The sequence below is a fragment of the Nipponia nippon genome, unplaced genomic scaffold (genome assembly GCF_047370975.1).
Source record: "Nipponia nippon isolate SJK-2023a ecotype South Korea unplaced genomic scaffold, ASM4737097v1 scaffold_12, whole genome shotgun sequence".
Taxonomy (NCBI): Eukaryota; Metazoa; Chordata; class Aves; order Pelecaniformes; family Threskiornithidae; genus Nipponia; species Nipponia nippon.
The window spans coordinates 2,282,909-2,299,926 of NW_028262313.1; the positions used below are offsets into that span (position 1 = coordinate 2,282,909).

Sequence of the window (17,018 nt, forward strand, 5' to 3'; positions counted from 1 at the left end):
AAAGCCATGAAGTGTTTGGCCGTTGTTGAAGGCCTCCTACCAGTCCATAGCAATGGACGTGCGAGCCCCAGCCGACTGCATTCATTACCAATTTAGCCCATTTGGGAGTACTTAAGCATTCCTTTGAAAACTGATTTTAATTTCCTCATAGCACATCCTTTTTTAAAGTACCGTCAGAATCCTTTAGAGCACATTTTTGCAACCTAGATTGTTCACAAGCCTTTCATGTCAGCTACTCCCCATGCTCTAGGTGAAGCCATTTCCAAAATACAATTAAGTGTGTGGAGGCAGGTCCCAAGCCAAGGACAAGCAGGTTGAGGTTATTGTACAGGGCACACATCCTTTCCTGACAACAGCATGATCCAAAGCAAAAGTGCTGACTGCCTACACTGCATGGTGTAGCGGGTATTGCATTAGCTGAATGGTATTTGAAACTTTACACTGTAAAAATATCAAGTCGAAGAAAGCTTTTTAGAAAAATCTTGAAGATTTTAGGATTTCACAAACTTTACTTTAATTTTCTGATGACCACCACTGTATTCATACAATGAAAAATCAGTGAATGAGACTCAGAAGCTTTATTAACTTAAACTACTTCAGATTTTTATTTATTTCTATTGTATATGTATATCCAGTCTGATTTATTGTGACAGATCTGTAGAAAATGCCACAGTTCCCCAAGAGTGTGACCAAGTTACTTCACTGTTAGGTTAAATAGATTATTCTTGCCTAGCTTTGAATATCGTGGGTCTGCATTCCCTTTTTGCATGCTTTCTGCAGTATTCTAGAGATTCTCATTTACAGCAAGAAGCTTTTTTCTTTCAGCAGATTTACCTTAACTGCTGTAAACCTGTTGTAACACTTAACTGCTGTGGAATTCAGGAGTGCTGCGATATAATATCACCTATGAAAGAAATTCAGAGCACTGGGGAAAGAACTAACTCCAGTGCCATGAAGACCTGTGGAGCTGGGTTATTAACTTCATTTTTATAGACGGAGAATGGATAAAAAAGGAGTTTTTACAAGATTACACTGCAAACTGGTAAAATAGGGTTAGAAATGGGGTATTGCGGTTCTTGGTCATTGGCTATAATGCCTAGATGACACTGGCATTTGCAAACAAGCAAGATGTGACTGGATGTCTTGTCACACGCTACGGTGAGCCCGCTGCGGGCAGTTAGCCGCTCCGTTAGTGCCCTTCTGGGCATTGATCAGTAAAGGAGCAGTTTTGCAAATCAATGTTCTTTTCCCTACAGACTACAGAAATCCATTTGTGGAGATTCACCCGGAACATCCCGAAATAATCTACATTTTAGATGCTAAGAAAACGGTTGTTGTCCCTTGCCGAGTTACCTCGCCAGATATCAAACCTAAGCTCACCCAGGTAAGTGACTGCTTCAGAGAAACTCAATCAATTCAGGGGTCTGGGCTGCCAACACAATGGGCAAAAATACAAAATAAAACGTATGAAGCTAGGTAAGTTTCAGGAAAAAAAAAGCAAAGACACTGAAAATCCAGAAGCACAGTCCTGCTCTCGCAGTGTATTACTATTGAACAGTGAACAGGGGTGTTTTGGGGATTAGGCTGAGTTTGTTGCATATTTTTCTCATCTTGTGGCTTGATGTTCCTCCATAAATTGGCAAAGATAGGCAACAAGGCACTATTTTTCTTCAAAATTCTTTGTATAACACCTGGCTATTAGCTATCCTCATGAAATCTTGTCTCTTTTATACCTTGAACCTCTTCAGAACAGTTGCCCATTTTTGCTTGATTTCACAAATTTAAACCAAGTTTCAGCCTTGGGAATAAACGGCTACAGCATCCATCCCTTCGGCAGCAGTTATGGCTGAATGTCAAGGTTCCAGAACGGCCTGTAGAGGCCAAGGCCATTTTGTATAATAAAAATGGAAATTCAAGGTCTGGGGCTTCCTCAGCCGATGGAGATCTAGTCGCTCATTTAAAGGGCTTTAGAATTGCTCTATAGAGAGGCCTATCACAGAGTGAGGAACAGAACATAGCTCTCCTGGCTCCAGTCCTGCCTTTTACCTAATAGGTTTTGTGCCTCTCCGTTCCCCTGCTCGGCTGCCTGCTTGAGCTGTCCTGCTGGGAGCAAGAGCTCATCCTCCGCCTCTGCCCCTTTTCCATGGCCGGTTGTGGAGGGGCTGTGAGGGATGAGGTTGTTCTGCTGGATATGGTGCAACCGCGGAGCACACGCAGATAGGCCGATGCTGTGCTGGTACAGGGGTCTGAGGACCTCTGCTCCTCTTAGAGGCTAGATGTCTTAGCTGTTAGATGTCTCCTTCTCCTGGGAGACAGCACATGAAATCACAGAGGCCTGAGATAGTGCTCGGGCTCCTGCTGAGACCAATGGCAATTTTCCAGTAGACGTGCAGAGGGACAGCACTAGCCTTATTGCTTTAGCAGATCTCTATTTTTAAATTTTGTCAGTAGGGATTAAAGGGGCGGGGGGGATAAGACTCCTCTCCAGTTATAGCTTATCACTTTAGCCTGGATAAATGTTATCGCCTTCTCCTCCTTGGCTATAAAAATGAAACATCCCCATCTTATTTTAGCCTACTTCAACCAAATTCATTGCTGGAGTACTGCTGCTGACTTCGGCACAGTCACATGAGCCTAAAAGTGGCCTCGGAACCTCGACTAAGCAGACCTCCACGTTTATTCCCTTATTTATAGGCAGCCCTGCTCTCCCTGCTTGCAAGCTAAATTCTCTCATGGTAATTTCTTCAAACACAAACTGAAGTCCTTTACCTTGCTGCAAGCTGCTGCGGAAATGAAATCTCCACTGAAATCTCCCTTTTGAATTGCAAAGAAAATTGTCCCCAAAAGATTTTTCCCCTTCGAGGGAGAGCAGCTGGACTGCAGGGCAGGGATGTAGGTGTTGAGGAACCCTCCTGAGGCTGGGAGCCGTGAGCTACTCAAGGGGAGGCGCTTTGGGAGGCGTGCATTGGCTTCGGGAGCCGCCAGCCCTGGGCTCCATCTAAGGAAAGTCACGGCTTGTTTTGCCCTGTCTGGGAATTCCATAGCGCCGTGCGGAGCCGAGGTGGCGGCTTCCCGTGCGAGGAGGAAGCGGGGCGGGAGAGGGGCGGAGGTGAGGATGGGGGAGGAGAGGTGAATAAGGCGATCAGACAAATTTAGAACATCCTCTTCTTCCAAATTTAATCTCCAATAGACAACGAACTTCAAAGGGAAGAAAGCCACTGTGATTTCCTTCAAACAGCATTGACGCGTTTTGTTTGATTGTTTAAATATATAATTTTGAATATTTTATGAAGACGTTTAATATGTGTGTAGTGTTGAAAAGGGCCTCCTGAGTAGGGTTATTTTTTCTTTCCCCTTCCCCTAGCCGTCAGGGAGCAGAGCTGCCAAACCATGAAGTTCAGCTTTATTCTTGTAGAAAATGTACTTTTTTCCACCGTAAATTAAGTTCCTTATGTTACCATTATACTTTAAAATCATTGCACTCTCTGGCCTTTAAATGTGTATGGGGAAAGGTACCTCTTGCTAATACTAAACAGATCCCAGCTAACTCTACATATCATCTTTGTTATTAATAAACCCATGCTAAGACACACAATTCAGACTTTTAGTTTTGCTTAACGTGATTTTAATTCTGGGCAAAAAAAAGCATTTTCAGTCTTGTCAGATCAGTTTAGCCACTGATCTGGTTCAATGTGCATTTGCCACTTACAGCTTTGACCTTCATGGGTGTTAAAGCATGATTAAGCCTCAGGTCTCAGATCTCTTTCTGTAATTTTCCTGAATTTTCCTAACGGTTCGGAACAGAGGTGCCACAGCTTGATTACTTCGAAAGTATTTACATGAAATCCCTGTTTCTTACTACTGTCAGAAGAGAACTGCTGTTCCAAAAGAAAGCAGACGTCTTGCTGTGCCTCCTTCCCCACAGCAGCACCAGTCACTGCCCCGCAGCCATAATCCCTTTGCCTTTGGTCTGGGCTGAAATTGTAATAACAAGCAACCTAAACCAATGCCAACCCAACCAATTGTGTGTTCATACGAGAGGTATGAGCATCAGCTCTCAAAGCCTGAAGCTTAAATTTCTTTGGAACAAGAGCATTATTAAAACGGGATCCTATTTAAACTGCACTGCCGTACAAGACTACTGCTTGTTTGGAGACAGAAATAAATTGCGTGCTGCATAAAAAACAAGAATAAGAGCAAAACTGTTACATCATTGGGGAAATCCCTACTTGCAGCTCTTCCCTCGGTTAGCTCCAAAAGCTAAACCAAGGTAGCTCTGAAAAGGAAAACTTTAACTTGCTTCATCTTTGAGAAGCCAGTATGGGATAAGAAGGAGGGAGAAGCACCGTGCAAATAAAGTTAGTTATCATGTGGCAACTGTAGGCACGCTGAGGTTTCCCCAAACCCTTCATTTTTCAGCCAAAAGTGATCTCAACACTTCTACAGCGCATCCTCAGTCCTAAAGAGCCTTCCTGTGGCCTGCTGGAAAAGCCAGACCTGGTACAGCCTGTGTGTCCATTCGCCCGCCTGCAAACAGGCTGCAAGGGTGAATTGCAGCGATCTGCTCTTTTACAGACTTCTTTTCTGCATTACAAGCCAGGATTTTCAAAATGATTGGAAAATAAATTGCATTTTCTCTAGCAAATAGAGGACTTCCCTGTGTGTTAATAATTATAATAAACTAATTATTCCCGCCAACGAAAGCTAACCTGCTTGACATTGGTGCTGTCCAAGGGTCTACGGAGGGTTTATTCTTATTAAATGAATTTCTGCTCTGGTTTATTTTCCACATTTGCCTTTCGTATCCTGACTTCTTCCTCATAAGCAGAACTTATAGATACTGTTTCTTCAAGAATCTCAGGACATTACAAGTATTTACGAATTTAGGACAAAAAATGCCTATGTTACTAAGTCCCTTTATTTCTGCCAGCTTATGATTTACCATCTTAAGTCATCCAGGCTGCTTCCGTGCCTAGTGGAAATCAATAGGCTGCTTTGAAAGTGTCTCATTCCTTTCTGTGATATAGAGAGAATCTGATGACTTAGCCATAGCCCATAGCTTAGAGATGACTGCCAGCAGGTGAGTTAGTGACATGAATAATTCTGATTTTGGGGGGTCTAACTTCACACATATTTTTAAAGTACTGTGAGATCCCAGTAAAACATGTGGTAGCTACATGTAGCATTAGGAGAAGCAAATTTTGTTCTGCAACACTTCCAAAAACATTACCCTACAAAATTCATATAAGATAGGCATAATTATTTCCAGTAAAGAGATGAGGGAAATGGGACCTGCAATGATATCTTGCCTGAGATCTGAGAGGACTGGGGCTACTGAATCAAAAGCCCCAGTTATGATGTCCAAGTTTTGGATTTCAAAGCCAGTCCTACCTTAGGGAGGGCTTCTCTATTTGCTTATGTTGATGTTGCTTAAGATATGTGTGGAATGAGACCACCAACCACTCTGAAAGGTCAAATATCTACCCTGCCTCTAAAGCAGAACAGCCTTGGCTGGTTGCCTCTATGGCCTGAGGGGAAAGAGAATGTCTCACAAGCCTCCTGTCTGTCTCTTCTCTTTCAGTATCCTTATTCTGTGGAGATGAACTTCAAGAGGATGGTGTGGGACCCGAGAAGAGGATTTGTCATCCCCTCTCATTCTTTCGTTTACTCTGGAGTACTCACATGCACTGCAAACGTCAGCGGAAGCGTGTTCACCTCCTATTACCTAGCGCAGAGACTGGGTGAGCGACTACTGCGCACCGCGGAATGACCACAATGTTTCTGTTTCGTAGCTAAGCTCCTGGATATTATTTCTTGGTTAGCCTCAATTATATTTGATATACCTCATTGCTATGTATCTGTAGCAAGTCCAAGCTGGAACGCTAAAAGCAAACTCATTCTTCTCCTTTCTGCCTATTCAATAGAACTTGGATTTGATCCACGCCTGGTTTTGAAAAATTACCAAGTGTCGAGGTGGTACCAAATAGGAGTGTTTTATTCAAACCCCACCAAGGCTTTGTTTGCTTGGATTGACCTAGATTTACATTAAAACAACTGCTGGTTTAGGATAAACCAAACAGTAGCTTTCTTTTCGCTTCTGGCCATTAAACACATAAAATCATGGTATAAAAATCTCATTAAACTGCTAATTCGAATCTTTGCTTTTTTATAGTTTCCCTTGGTGATTTACTATACCCTTTGCCTTGTATTTACAGTTGAGCTTCAGCTCAGAATTAAAATCTGAATTTGAAGCAACTAAACATTACATTTTTGAGTGCTGGGATTTATAGGGAGCCAATTAGAATTTATTTTTCCTTTGTTTTCAATGTACGTTCTTTCTCTCCTCATACATTATGTTTTTGACAGAGGAGAGTTTACTGTGACTTCACTCCCATTAGCTCATGGCATCCTTCTATACAATTCGCACTCGGCTTTAAACAACAGGCTTGTAAATTTGTATGACAGCCAAATAAAAGTCCGGTAAATCTCTCTCTTTTTCTTCATTGTTGGAGTAATTATTTTTTACTAGAATAATTTTTTACTAGAATCACTAAAAAAAACCATTAAGTCATCCCTCTCTAGCCCAAAAGGACACAGGCAATATCTTACTCCATAATGTGTTGCTGCGCAATGGTCAGACGTGTGTTTGGCGTGGGGCACCACAAACACGAGGCAGGCTTATTTAAGAGTTGATGAATTGAAGGCATCAATCAATGTATAAGACCAAGATCTGGTGATCTCATTCAGAAAGGAAAGGTAGCTGGTCATCAGAGGGCAAGAGAAACATGTTTCATATTTCACAGAACTGAATCTTCTCGCAGATATGCGAATGGTGAGGCACTCAAAAGGATGAGTCGCTTGTGAAAACTTCTTCTGAGAATGGCCGTGGAGCTGAGGAGTGAGGGCTGGAGCCAAACATGGCAAATGCAAGAAAAGTAATTCATAAACCACTGTGTCCATGTGTGATCAGTTAGCTTGGTCAGCTGATGTTCAGGTATTTCTACAACTGACCTAACATTTCCATTGTGTGGGCATTTCCAACGATTTCCATAGAAATGACGGAAGAAGGTGAGGTGTTTTGGAAACTGTGAAAGGAGCAGATGTTGGAGAGGCAATCGGAGCGCAGATTCCGTCTTAAATGTGACGGATGCAGAGAGTCCTGCATGGTTATACCTTTGCTGTTGTCATTTCAGAGAGCAGAGTACAGAACCTGACGCTGAAAGCAACTCCCAAAAAACTGCTGGTTGGAGAAACTCTCTATTTGGAATGCAGGGCAGAAACCTTCATCAACGGGCGCATTGAGCTCATATGGACGTGCCCTAACGGGAGGGTGAGTTGGTGAGAATTCAGCATTCTGCTTTCATGCAGCCTCCTCCTACCCAAGAGAAAGAGCTGTTCATAGGGCTGAGTAAACCCTAACCACTACTTATTCTGAAATACCATTTGTAAGCCTACAATTGATTGTATTTTTAGTTTGGATGAATCTAAAACTTATCTGACCATCTTGAACCTGCAAATTAAACTGCAAATCGCAGGCTAAATACACACCTGCACGAAAAGGCAGGAACGGGTGTTTCTTGTTGGGAAGAAGAGCTACCTCCTTTCTTCTGGCCCGTTTGTTGCTCCCGGCTCCCAGGGGCAAGTCTCAAAGGCAGCCATGAAGGTTGCAAGCTGTCGGTCTGCTCACCCATCTTGGCATTTATTAAGTAGGAAAAAGTGAAACAAAAGCCAACTGTATCTGCTGAAATCTCCACCAAAGAATGAAATCTCAACTCTGAGTGTAGGTTCTTGAGCTTTCTCTGGAATGCAATATAAAAATGCCAGATTTGAAGTAGAAACATATAAGAGACCGAGCATTTGCTTTGATGTACTAAAACCTTTTAGTTCTCCTAAGGAAAAACAGAGGGAAGAAGGGGTATTTTCCAAATCAGTTCATTTATCTGAGATACTACTCATGCTTCTATTTGATGCTCAGAATTAAAATGATTTCTTTTTTTTCTTTTTAGTTCAGCAAAATATACATTTCAAAGAGGCATCTAGGCCTCTTCGAAAAGTGTAAAATGTGATTCCTAAAAACTGATTATTTTTGACTTATTGTGTTTACTTAAAGAAAGAACGTCTGATTTTGTTTTGGTGAAGAAACTACAGAAAATATACAATTTACAGAAGTGCAAGCAATATGGTGTTACTGAATTTTACTTCTTGAACCCCATATGGTGGAAGAGAGTTGTTTTTCTATGAACCCCCCTGAGATTTCTAACATTATAAATGTAAAATTTCTTGGCCAAATCTCTGGGATCAAAAATCCTATCAGAAGCGATAATGCTTTCCAAAATTCTACAGGAATTTGCATTGGCACTTGGCTGTCATAATATATTATATTTCTGTCATAATAATGTATTTCTTTTAAAAAGCAGGAGTTTTTTAAGACAGAAGAATACTGCCTGTGACCAAAAAAAGCCAAAACAAAAAAACCCACAAAAAACCAAAGCACAGCTCTGACCCTACAGATGCCACCAGCAGTTTTGCACCCATCCCTGGGATTCAGTCCCTGAGAAGGGCTGCCCTGCGATGCATCCCGTATTTACCTGCCAGCCCAGGTCTCGGCAGAGAAGCGCCACAGTTCCACTCTGTTCCTTTCTCTTATTAGACTTGATAATGAAACCTCACACAAGAGCTCTTCCTGCTGATTTGTCTTTTATATTATTTATTTCAGTGATGGGGAGATATGATAATTTTGATATGAAACACTGCTTTTCTTTACTGGCAGACTTTGAAAGGATGAACAAAATAATCCAGTTTATGCTGCTTTTTGACCCCCTTTTTTCTGACTTCCAGAACCCTTATCCTAGAAGAACAATAGACCAGAGTGGCATGGTGAATAAAGTTGGCAGTAGCCTGACAATTGAAAATGTCACCATGCAAGACGGAGGCCTGTACGTATGCAAAACATTCAACGTAACGAGGCTGGAGGCCAATGTCACGGTTACAGTGTACGGTAAGTCCTGCAGCTAAGCCAGAATACCCAAGAACCAAGGTTGTGAAGGTTAAAGGATAACGCCACGTTATTAAATCTGTTGATATACAAACGGCATTAGGAAGAATGCCAACTAGGTAAAACAACCATGAATCATCTATAATCTATGAGAGAGTCAGCACCCAGCACTACATTTTCAAAGAAACTTTAGAGAGCTCAAGACTGAGACATGTCTGAGGATATGGATTAACTGGGAGCTGAACTGTTTTGAAAAAGCTGGCACCAAGCGTGGTTGCTGATGCCCTGGAAAATCTGGCCTGCTGGCATTCACCTGGACAAGCGATACCTCGGGCATTTAACACGCTGCTCCAGGGGCAACGCAGGTGCATATTCTCTGCTTTAAATATAAAGCCCTTCCTTTGGAGACAGACCTTCCTGGCTGTGGCTGAGCTTTGCAGGGGAACTGCGGTAACAGCTTGTCATTCCACTTGGTTGTCTGCAGCTTCTGCAGATCCGTATTGCAAAAAATCCAGGGTAGACACAACGCAATTCGAAGATGTGAGCACTGTACTGTGGCAGATCTGCCATTACTTGTCCTCCCGTTCGTTTCTCTTTCCAGACAAACCTTTCATTACGGTTTCACATAAGAAAGGGCCTTACTATGAGATTACATCAGGACACAAGTCACTGAAACTAGCTGCAAAGGTGGACGCCTTTCCTCGTCCAAGCGTCACCTGGTAAGTACCACCATCTTGAGCAAAATCAGGAATGCGCGACCTTCTTTGGGGCTCCTGTCTAGAATAGATTTTCACTGTTCCTTACCACACAGGTTAAAGACAAGAGCTGGGAATGCTCACAGCTGAGGTCTCACAGTTCAGCTAAGGAGATGTGACTCCTTTCTGAGCCGACATATGCTCTGTGAAGCTGGGCAAGCAATACCTCTTTCCCATGCTACTTTTCTCTCCTAGTTATGCAGAAAGGGTCCCTATAGGAAAGACGGGGGTTTGATCTACCCTGGACACAGAACTGTTTGGAAGATTCCAGTAGAAAGCTATCGGGGAAGGGCTGCCAGTTTACCACCATTACTGGTGGTCAGTCTGCAAGGAGGCAGTGCATAATGGAAAGCTGCAGGACACATGCTCAGTGTGAGAAATCGTTTCTCTTCATAACTTTGAAGTAATTTTCTCCAATCCTGTACCACCAGCAATGTCAGATCCTTGCAGACAAGGCAGGGAATCCTCCCGAGCAAACTAAAGGCTCTACCAGGACTGTAATGGATCAGCTTAATAGGAGGGGCAACACGTCAGCAGCTCCAGGAGATGGTCATTTCTTTCTTTACCCCTTCGTCCCTTGTCCTCTCTCTTGCTACTTTTTCTATGCTTCATTCTACAGGGGGTCTTTAACAACCCCACCCAACACCTTATACATCTTTAGCTGAAAGGCAGAGAGGGTGGCTTGGGTGAGTTAGCACCTGCCCGAGGCACTTCGCCTTGGCCAGCTGAGTGCCGCTCAGGCAGCCTGGCAGCCCGCAAAACGTCTTGGGCAGGGATGGGTTTGCTGCATTTTTTTTAGCAGTGAAATAGCATGAAATTCTCTAATATTCAGTCAGACCAGTGAAATCAGTGCTGCCAGGAGATATTTTTAATTCTTGCTGTTATTTAGGAGCTAGAAAGGTTTTTGTGAGTCAAAGTGGGGGCCATCTCCCTTTCCTCTGCCAAGGCTTTGCTCCCGGTGCTCAGCGTGGAGCTGCTGGGTAGCTGCGGGGACCACCAGAGCTGCCTTCCCTGCACGTTCGAAGCTACAGCTGTTAATGTTGGAGGTCTCTCAGTACAGTTGTTTAAACGACTGTAAAGGAGGCTTCCAGCATTCTCAGGCAGCAGGACACATGCCCCAGCTTCTCCTTCCACCAAGCCTAAAGCTCCATGTGTGGCAAAGGCTGGCCTATTTCATATTCATAACCCAAATCTGCATATCAGATTAGCAGTGAAGAGAGTCTGCTCGTGCAGACTCTGCTGTCCTCCTCTTACCTAGTGAGGATTCAAGATTGTGGATTCCTCACTGACCTTCCTATTGACTGAAATTCTCCGGGTCACAGACTTTAGCTTTTTCAGGAACAGTAAAGGCTCATATGTACACGCTGAAAGACAATTCTGCTTAATTAATATCTTGCTTTAAAACTGATGACATAAATTTTGGCTAACCCATGATTTCCTGCATTCAGTATTGCACATCCAGCAGAATTTGGGAGCATCTAAATATACATTTCTGATCATAGTTGAGCATGCAAGAGGCACTGTTTGTTCAGATCCCTTAAAATATCTTTTTCCCGTGTTTTGGATGAAGCCATCCCATAGCACTGCAGGTGCTACTCAGTTTTAGTGTGGAAGGATAAAAGGAATAGCTGTCCAATTCAAGCAGTGATTACAGACCTGTGTTTCCCTTGCTGTTTCCAAAGAACGACTCTTTACCCACCCTAATTTGGGTAACAGTTAGGTTTTCCGAGGGCCAACAGGCATGCACACACATGATGAGCCTTGATGGGACTTTCAAAACAGGTACAAAGACGGCAAACTGATCAAGGATAACCATACTTGCTACGAGCCGGACCCAATGAAGTACAGGCTGGGCATAAGAGATGTGAGACCAAAGCACGCTGGAAACTACACCATCGTCTTGAGCAATGCGAAATACGGCTTGTATAAGAACCTCACCATGCAGCTGGTAGTGACAGGTAAGGACGTGATGTTTCTAACGACTTCTACTGGGTTCCTTCTCATTTTTTGTGTAATCCTACTTCACCAGTCAGCAGGAATGGGTGACAGTTCCCCATGTTTAGCTGATATGAGCTGATACAGCACTGTGCATAGATTACCACCTTACTTAGGAACCACTGAAGATCTACCTCATTTCACCACATGTTAGATCGAAGCAACAGAATGGCGAGCTGGTATGAGGAGTCAGTCTGAAACTAAGTCATCTACAGCCGCTTTCCACTGAGGTCTGGCACCTCAGAAATAGCTGCAGCACCTTTGTGTTGGGACAGTGTCTCCGCAGAGGGAAGCAGAAATGGCTTGAAAGTGAACAAACTTAACAGGACTTAAATTTTAACAGGAGTTTGGAAGGATATGTAGTAGTGAGGTCTTAGAGCTACGGGCACAGTTTCCCAAGAGAAGTGATGGAAGTTTTATCCCTTGAGATTAAAAACCAGCTTGGGCAAAGCACTGGAGAACATCTGTTGGGACAGGAAAAGTCCCAATAGGGCTGGCGGAAGGAACTAGATACACTACCCCGTCTTTTATGTCTCTCCATCATCCTGCTACAGAAATACTTTCTAAGTCTGTATTTTATGTATTGTCAGTTATCTGCTGGGAGCACTTGAGAGACAGGTTCATTTCCAGGAGAATCTGGAGAGAACTGGAGTAAACTGTGGGGTGCACTGAAGCAGGTTCGCTTGACATAGAGGGAAAACAGATATTGGAATCGCATTTGTTAATCTCCCTTGCTGGGATAATGGAAGACAGAGCCACATTGTCTCTTTGCACATCCACTGCCTCTTTTAATCCATTGAATTTGGCAACAGAGATTGAATCATGAGGCCAAGCAGGAGTTCAGCAAAAGTTAGCTCCACTTCCCTTTGTATTTCCCGAGATTGACTCAGGCAGTGAGATAAAGTTATTGAGATAGCTTTGCTTTCTTTTCTGTGGTGAATTCTTTCCTCCTTATCCTCTTTACCTCTAAAAATATTCTCACTTGTCCTGTTTTGTATACTTATGTACTGTTGCACCATGTAACTTCCAGCATTTGTGTTTTTCTCAGTCCACCTTTCACCTTTCAGAAAAGAATAATGCCTAACAAATGGAGAACTTGTCACTTAGGCACATTTGGCCTATTAAAAATGCTAAATAAGAGATGGTAGCTTAAACCACCTTAAACATTACGTAAACTAATGTGTGATTTAGGAGTGGAGAGAGCTAAGAACATGCTTACGGTCAGGTACTGCAGCTCAGCCGATGAGCAGGAATGTGTTAAGCTGCAGTAATTTGTTCACTTGAGATTGTTCATCCATACAATGGTTTTGCCGTCTTGTTAAGAGAACGGAAACGTTCAAAGGAAGAGAAAATTAAGAATGATAATAAACTGTCTTGTCAAGGTAAATACTGGTGTTTGCATGCAAAAGAGAATGTTTACTTGAAGAGCAGCCATTCCCCAAATAGGCATATAAAAAACAAACAGACCTTCTTTGTATCAGCAAGATGCTATTTCAGGATTAAACCATCCCATGCTCTTAACTACAGTACAAGCCTTTCATCTTTTTTGTATGTACAAGTATGTGGTATTCTGTCTCTCACAGACAGTGCATGCCTAGCATGGTGCTCATTGTTAGCCTTTCTGAGAGATCAGCACACAAAGACTTCAATCAGGAATAACTATTTAATTGCAAAACCACCATTTCTCAAGAGTCTGCAAAGTCCAGCAGCTGCAGGAATGTTACCGACTGGAGAAGGTGCTGCGTGGTGAAGGATAAATGAGCAGCAAGTGTTTCTCTTCTGGTAAAAGAAAGTCATCCCAGAAATGAGAGCAAGCAAAGGAGAATATCTGCCAAGGAGCGCCATGGTGTTTAAGCTAACGGCTGCAAACGATGAGGATATCTGCCTTGGTTGTAGACAGGACTGACACAGAACACCTAGGAAATTTCTCTTGCTTTTGCCAAGCTCTCCTCTGCAGCCCTAACCTGACCTGCTGCATGTGAAATGCTCAGCCCAAGGAGAGGGTCATTTTCTCGAGATGCATATGGGTAGAGACCAAAAAAGACAAATTTTGCTCCTGGAGCTTCTCCAACAGCAGCAAACTGCCTTTTTTCTTGTGCTTACAGTCAGAGCAAAGGGACTGCTTTTTCAGATCTGGGCATCATTTGCTTTACTTTCAAAAAAAATTCTGAAGCTCCAAACCAAATGCAGATCTGAATTTTTCCCTTACCTGCTCAACGAAGAACCTGACACTTTACCTCCAGTCATCACGACTGGTATCCTGGTATTGCACCTGAACAGATTAAATTGCTCGGGAGTTTCAGCAGACACTTAGACACGCAGAAGGAGACCAAGACACACTTTCTAGCCGTTTTATGCAGGGATTACCTCGCCCACCACCGAAACGCAACCACCTCTGAGCTGGGAGGGGCGATTAATGTCTCTGCTTAGAACCACAGGCAGCTGCAATTACTGAAGCTGGAATTTGAACGCAGGGATTAGCAGATTTGATGGAAAAATCCTCTTGGGCTTGCAAGTGAACACAGTGGTAGGAGCATTGCTTTTGCATCATGTCTAAAAGGTGGAGCCTGCAGCACTTCAGCACAGATCAGCCTTGTGCCGAGTACATAACCACGTACCAGCTCCCTGTTACTGAGAAGTAACATTTCTTTTTGAGTAACAGCATTGCTCCCCAAAAGCCAGGACCAGCCTTTTAAATTTCAGAGCTGCATCTGTGAAAGTGAGCGAGTTCTGATCTATCCTATTGAAGAGAAGATGGAAAATTATTTAAATAGACTTTTCAATTAGAAGATAAATGACATTTGAATGTCATTTCTTTTGCTGCAAGGGGACACTGCATTGAAGAAACTATAAGTAAGCATACAGCCCCCTCTCCTGTGAGTCCCTTCAAAATAATACCTCATTAATGTTCGTGAGCATCACAGACAGCATCACTGGCAGTCAGCGTGCTGTGACAAACCCATCACTGTGAATTTGAACTAGGTGTAGAGGAATTTTAAAGTTAATAGTGTTGTGAATTGTTGTTCACGAACAAAGCATAAATACCAGCAGGACTCATTCATCAAATTGCACTATATTAATTTTTGCAGTGTATTTGATTCAATAATAATGGCAGCAGAAGAGAACCCTTCAAGCAGGATGAGAACAAGATAAGAAGTCATCTGCTTGAGCCCTGCAGGACAGGAGCCTATAGGCCGCGTGTCTCCTGACCTGCTACAAGACCAGCACTGCCGCAGGCTTTCCTTGGAGTCACCTCCCGTATACTTAATTGGTAGCAATCACAGTAGTTCTGACATAAAGCGTACACTGTATGTGCAAGGTATTTCATTCCATGGTGATGAGTAAAATATTAGGAGCTATTGCCCCCCGAAGTTTGATATGGCCATAAAACTGATGGGTATCTGCAGAGTGCAGAGGTACCAATCGTCTCAGCCCCACAGAGACAAGAAGGAGCAAAATGGGCAAATACTTCCCAGGGCTGCAAGGTGGGAACTGATAGCAATGCCAGGCCCGGGCAAGGACCCGGCTGACGATAGGCAGGCAGGAGCATGCTGCCTGGCCTGGAGGAGAATCCTGCTGCTATTCAAAAAATGGCTCTTTAAGAAGTGGCTTAGCTGTGCCTCTGGTCACCCGTGCTCCCACTGCAGCTGGAATTTAATCCTGCAGGAGCACGTATCTCCCTTGTGGAGTCACTTTGGCTCATTGTAGGACTCAAGTCCCCAGGAGGTAGCTGACTGCATTTTCAAAACACTCCTTCTTTACATATTTACACATCAAACACTGTCCAAGAAGCGGCGGGTTGCTGTGTTTTTGTTTTGTTTGATTAAATTCTTATTGAGAAAAGCTTCAAGAAAATAATGTCCTGAAGAATTTGGAGGGGAGGGAGCAAGGAGAAGGAACAATCCTAGCAAACAGCTGGTGGCTGCACATCTGAGCCAGCCAAGAAGGAGAAATGTGGGAGAAAAGAGTTATTCCAGGCTGGAGTACAAAGCAGTTTCAGCACAAAACATAAACAAAACCCCTCAAATCTATTTATGGGCAAGCAGGCTGCATTTCATTCTCACCCTTGTACAAGTCATCTGCATGTATCAGGGTTCTTGCTGAGCCCTTATGGAGCAGTCAGCGTGCTCTGACCACCACACTGGGAGTGAAGATTGCATTGAAGCCTAAGTTAATTCAAAAATGGGATGAAAAACCTCCTTCACCACTTCGCCTTTCTTCTTTGTCCTGAAGTTTCTCTCCTGTGCTCCCTGAAGGCTCTTCCAGCAAATATTGCTTTGGGTTCCAGCTGCTCTAGCCAATTGAAATTACATTCCCTCCTAGAGTCCTTGATCCTCCAAGCTCTTGTGTTGTATCTATAAGAAATGCATGATTAAGTGCTAGAAATAGCCTCTACCGTAAGCTGTAGTAATTGACAGGCTCCTTATGAATTCCCTCTTTCCTGGGCAAGGACTGGAGTAAAAGGGGTGCATGGAGAATTCATGTGCATTGCCATGTCCTCCTTGCTATGTCAGCGAGGTGACCGGCTGACCGGCTGAAGGTATCAAGGATACCTTGATTTGTTCCTAGGGAGAATTAGTTCCAGAGCACTTAATGATGCAGATGCTGCCCTACTCTGTAGTCAGGCCAGCTCTTCATAGTTGGTTTAAAATCAAAGGCAAAGGGAGTTCTGTGCCTGACCTACTTTGGCTTGCAAGGGATGAGTTGACATCAAAGGAGTCCCCAGTGATCTCCATAAAAGTTAATAAATATGTGGTGATCCATGTGAACAATACCCCATCACCTCAACCAGACCCAGAAATAGTCTGAAGAGGGAAATGAGCCTTCAGGATGAGGTTAATACATTTGGGCTATGCCGGTTCAGAGAAAAAGAGCTCTTAGAGGGATAGATCTCAATTAAAGCCAGTTGAAGACGGGGGGAGACTCCCACAGTCTTGTGTGCATGGAGGGGCCACTGAAGTCTCTAAGCTGGACACTGTTGCACTGTAAGAAACATGAATTTCTTTGGATTATTACTGCAACCCAACTGATGTTTAGATTAAAGGACTGAGCCAGATATGAGAAGCAGGGCTACATAAAAAGATCTACCTTCACCTTGCCTGCATGCTTCGGTATCCTGCCAGGACTGGTTTATCCTTCGTGTATCATATCCATCTCCTGCGTAGCTCCTTGGGGGATGACCCATTCAGGAAAAGTCAAAATAGAAAATCTAATTTTCCACCTCCTGGGCCAGCCGAGCAAACTAGAAACCCCAAAATAAAACACAGCCTGTC

General features: G+C 43.4%; 1 protein-coding gene and 1 long non-coding RNA gene across 6 annotated transcripts in view; one reads left to right on the forward strand and one right to left on the reverse strand.

Moving 5' to 3' along the window:
- LOC148056643 (uncharacterized) overlaps positions 1-17,018 on the reverse strand; it is a 207,037-nt gene that overhangs the window by 125,409 nt on the left and 64,610 nt on the right. The gene's annotated exons all lie outside the window — the stretch shown is intronic.
- LOC104021082 (vascular endothelial growth factor receptor kdr-like) overlaps positions 1-17,018 on the forward strand; it is a 142,137-nt gene that overhangs the window by 54,801 nt on the left and 70,318 nt on the right. For both annotated transcript variants that reach the window (XM_009474572.2, XM_087748360.1), the window contains exons 4-9: positions 1,257-1,384; positions 5,582-5,741; positions 7,194-7,330; positions 8,839-8,998; positions 9,597-9,714; positions 11,533-11,708. In XM_009474572.2, coding sequence (XP_009472847.1) covers positions 1,257-1,384; positions 5,582-5,741; positions 7,194-7,330; positions 8,839-8,998; positions 9,597-9,714; positions 11,533-11,708 — 879 coding nt within the window. The remainder of the gene's footprint in view (positions 1-1,256; positions 1,385-5,581; positions 5,742-7,193; positions 7,331-8,838; positions 8,999-9,596; positions 9,715-11,532; positions 11,709-17,018) is intronic.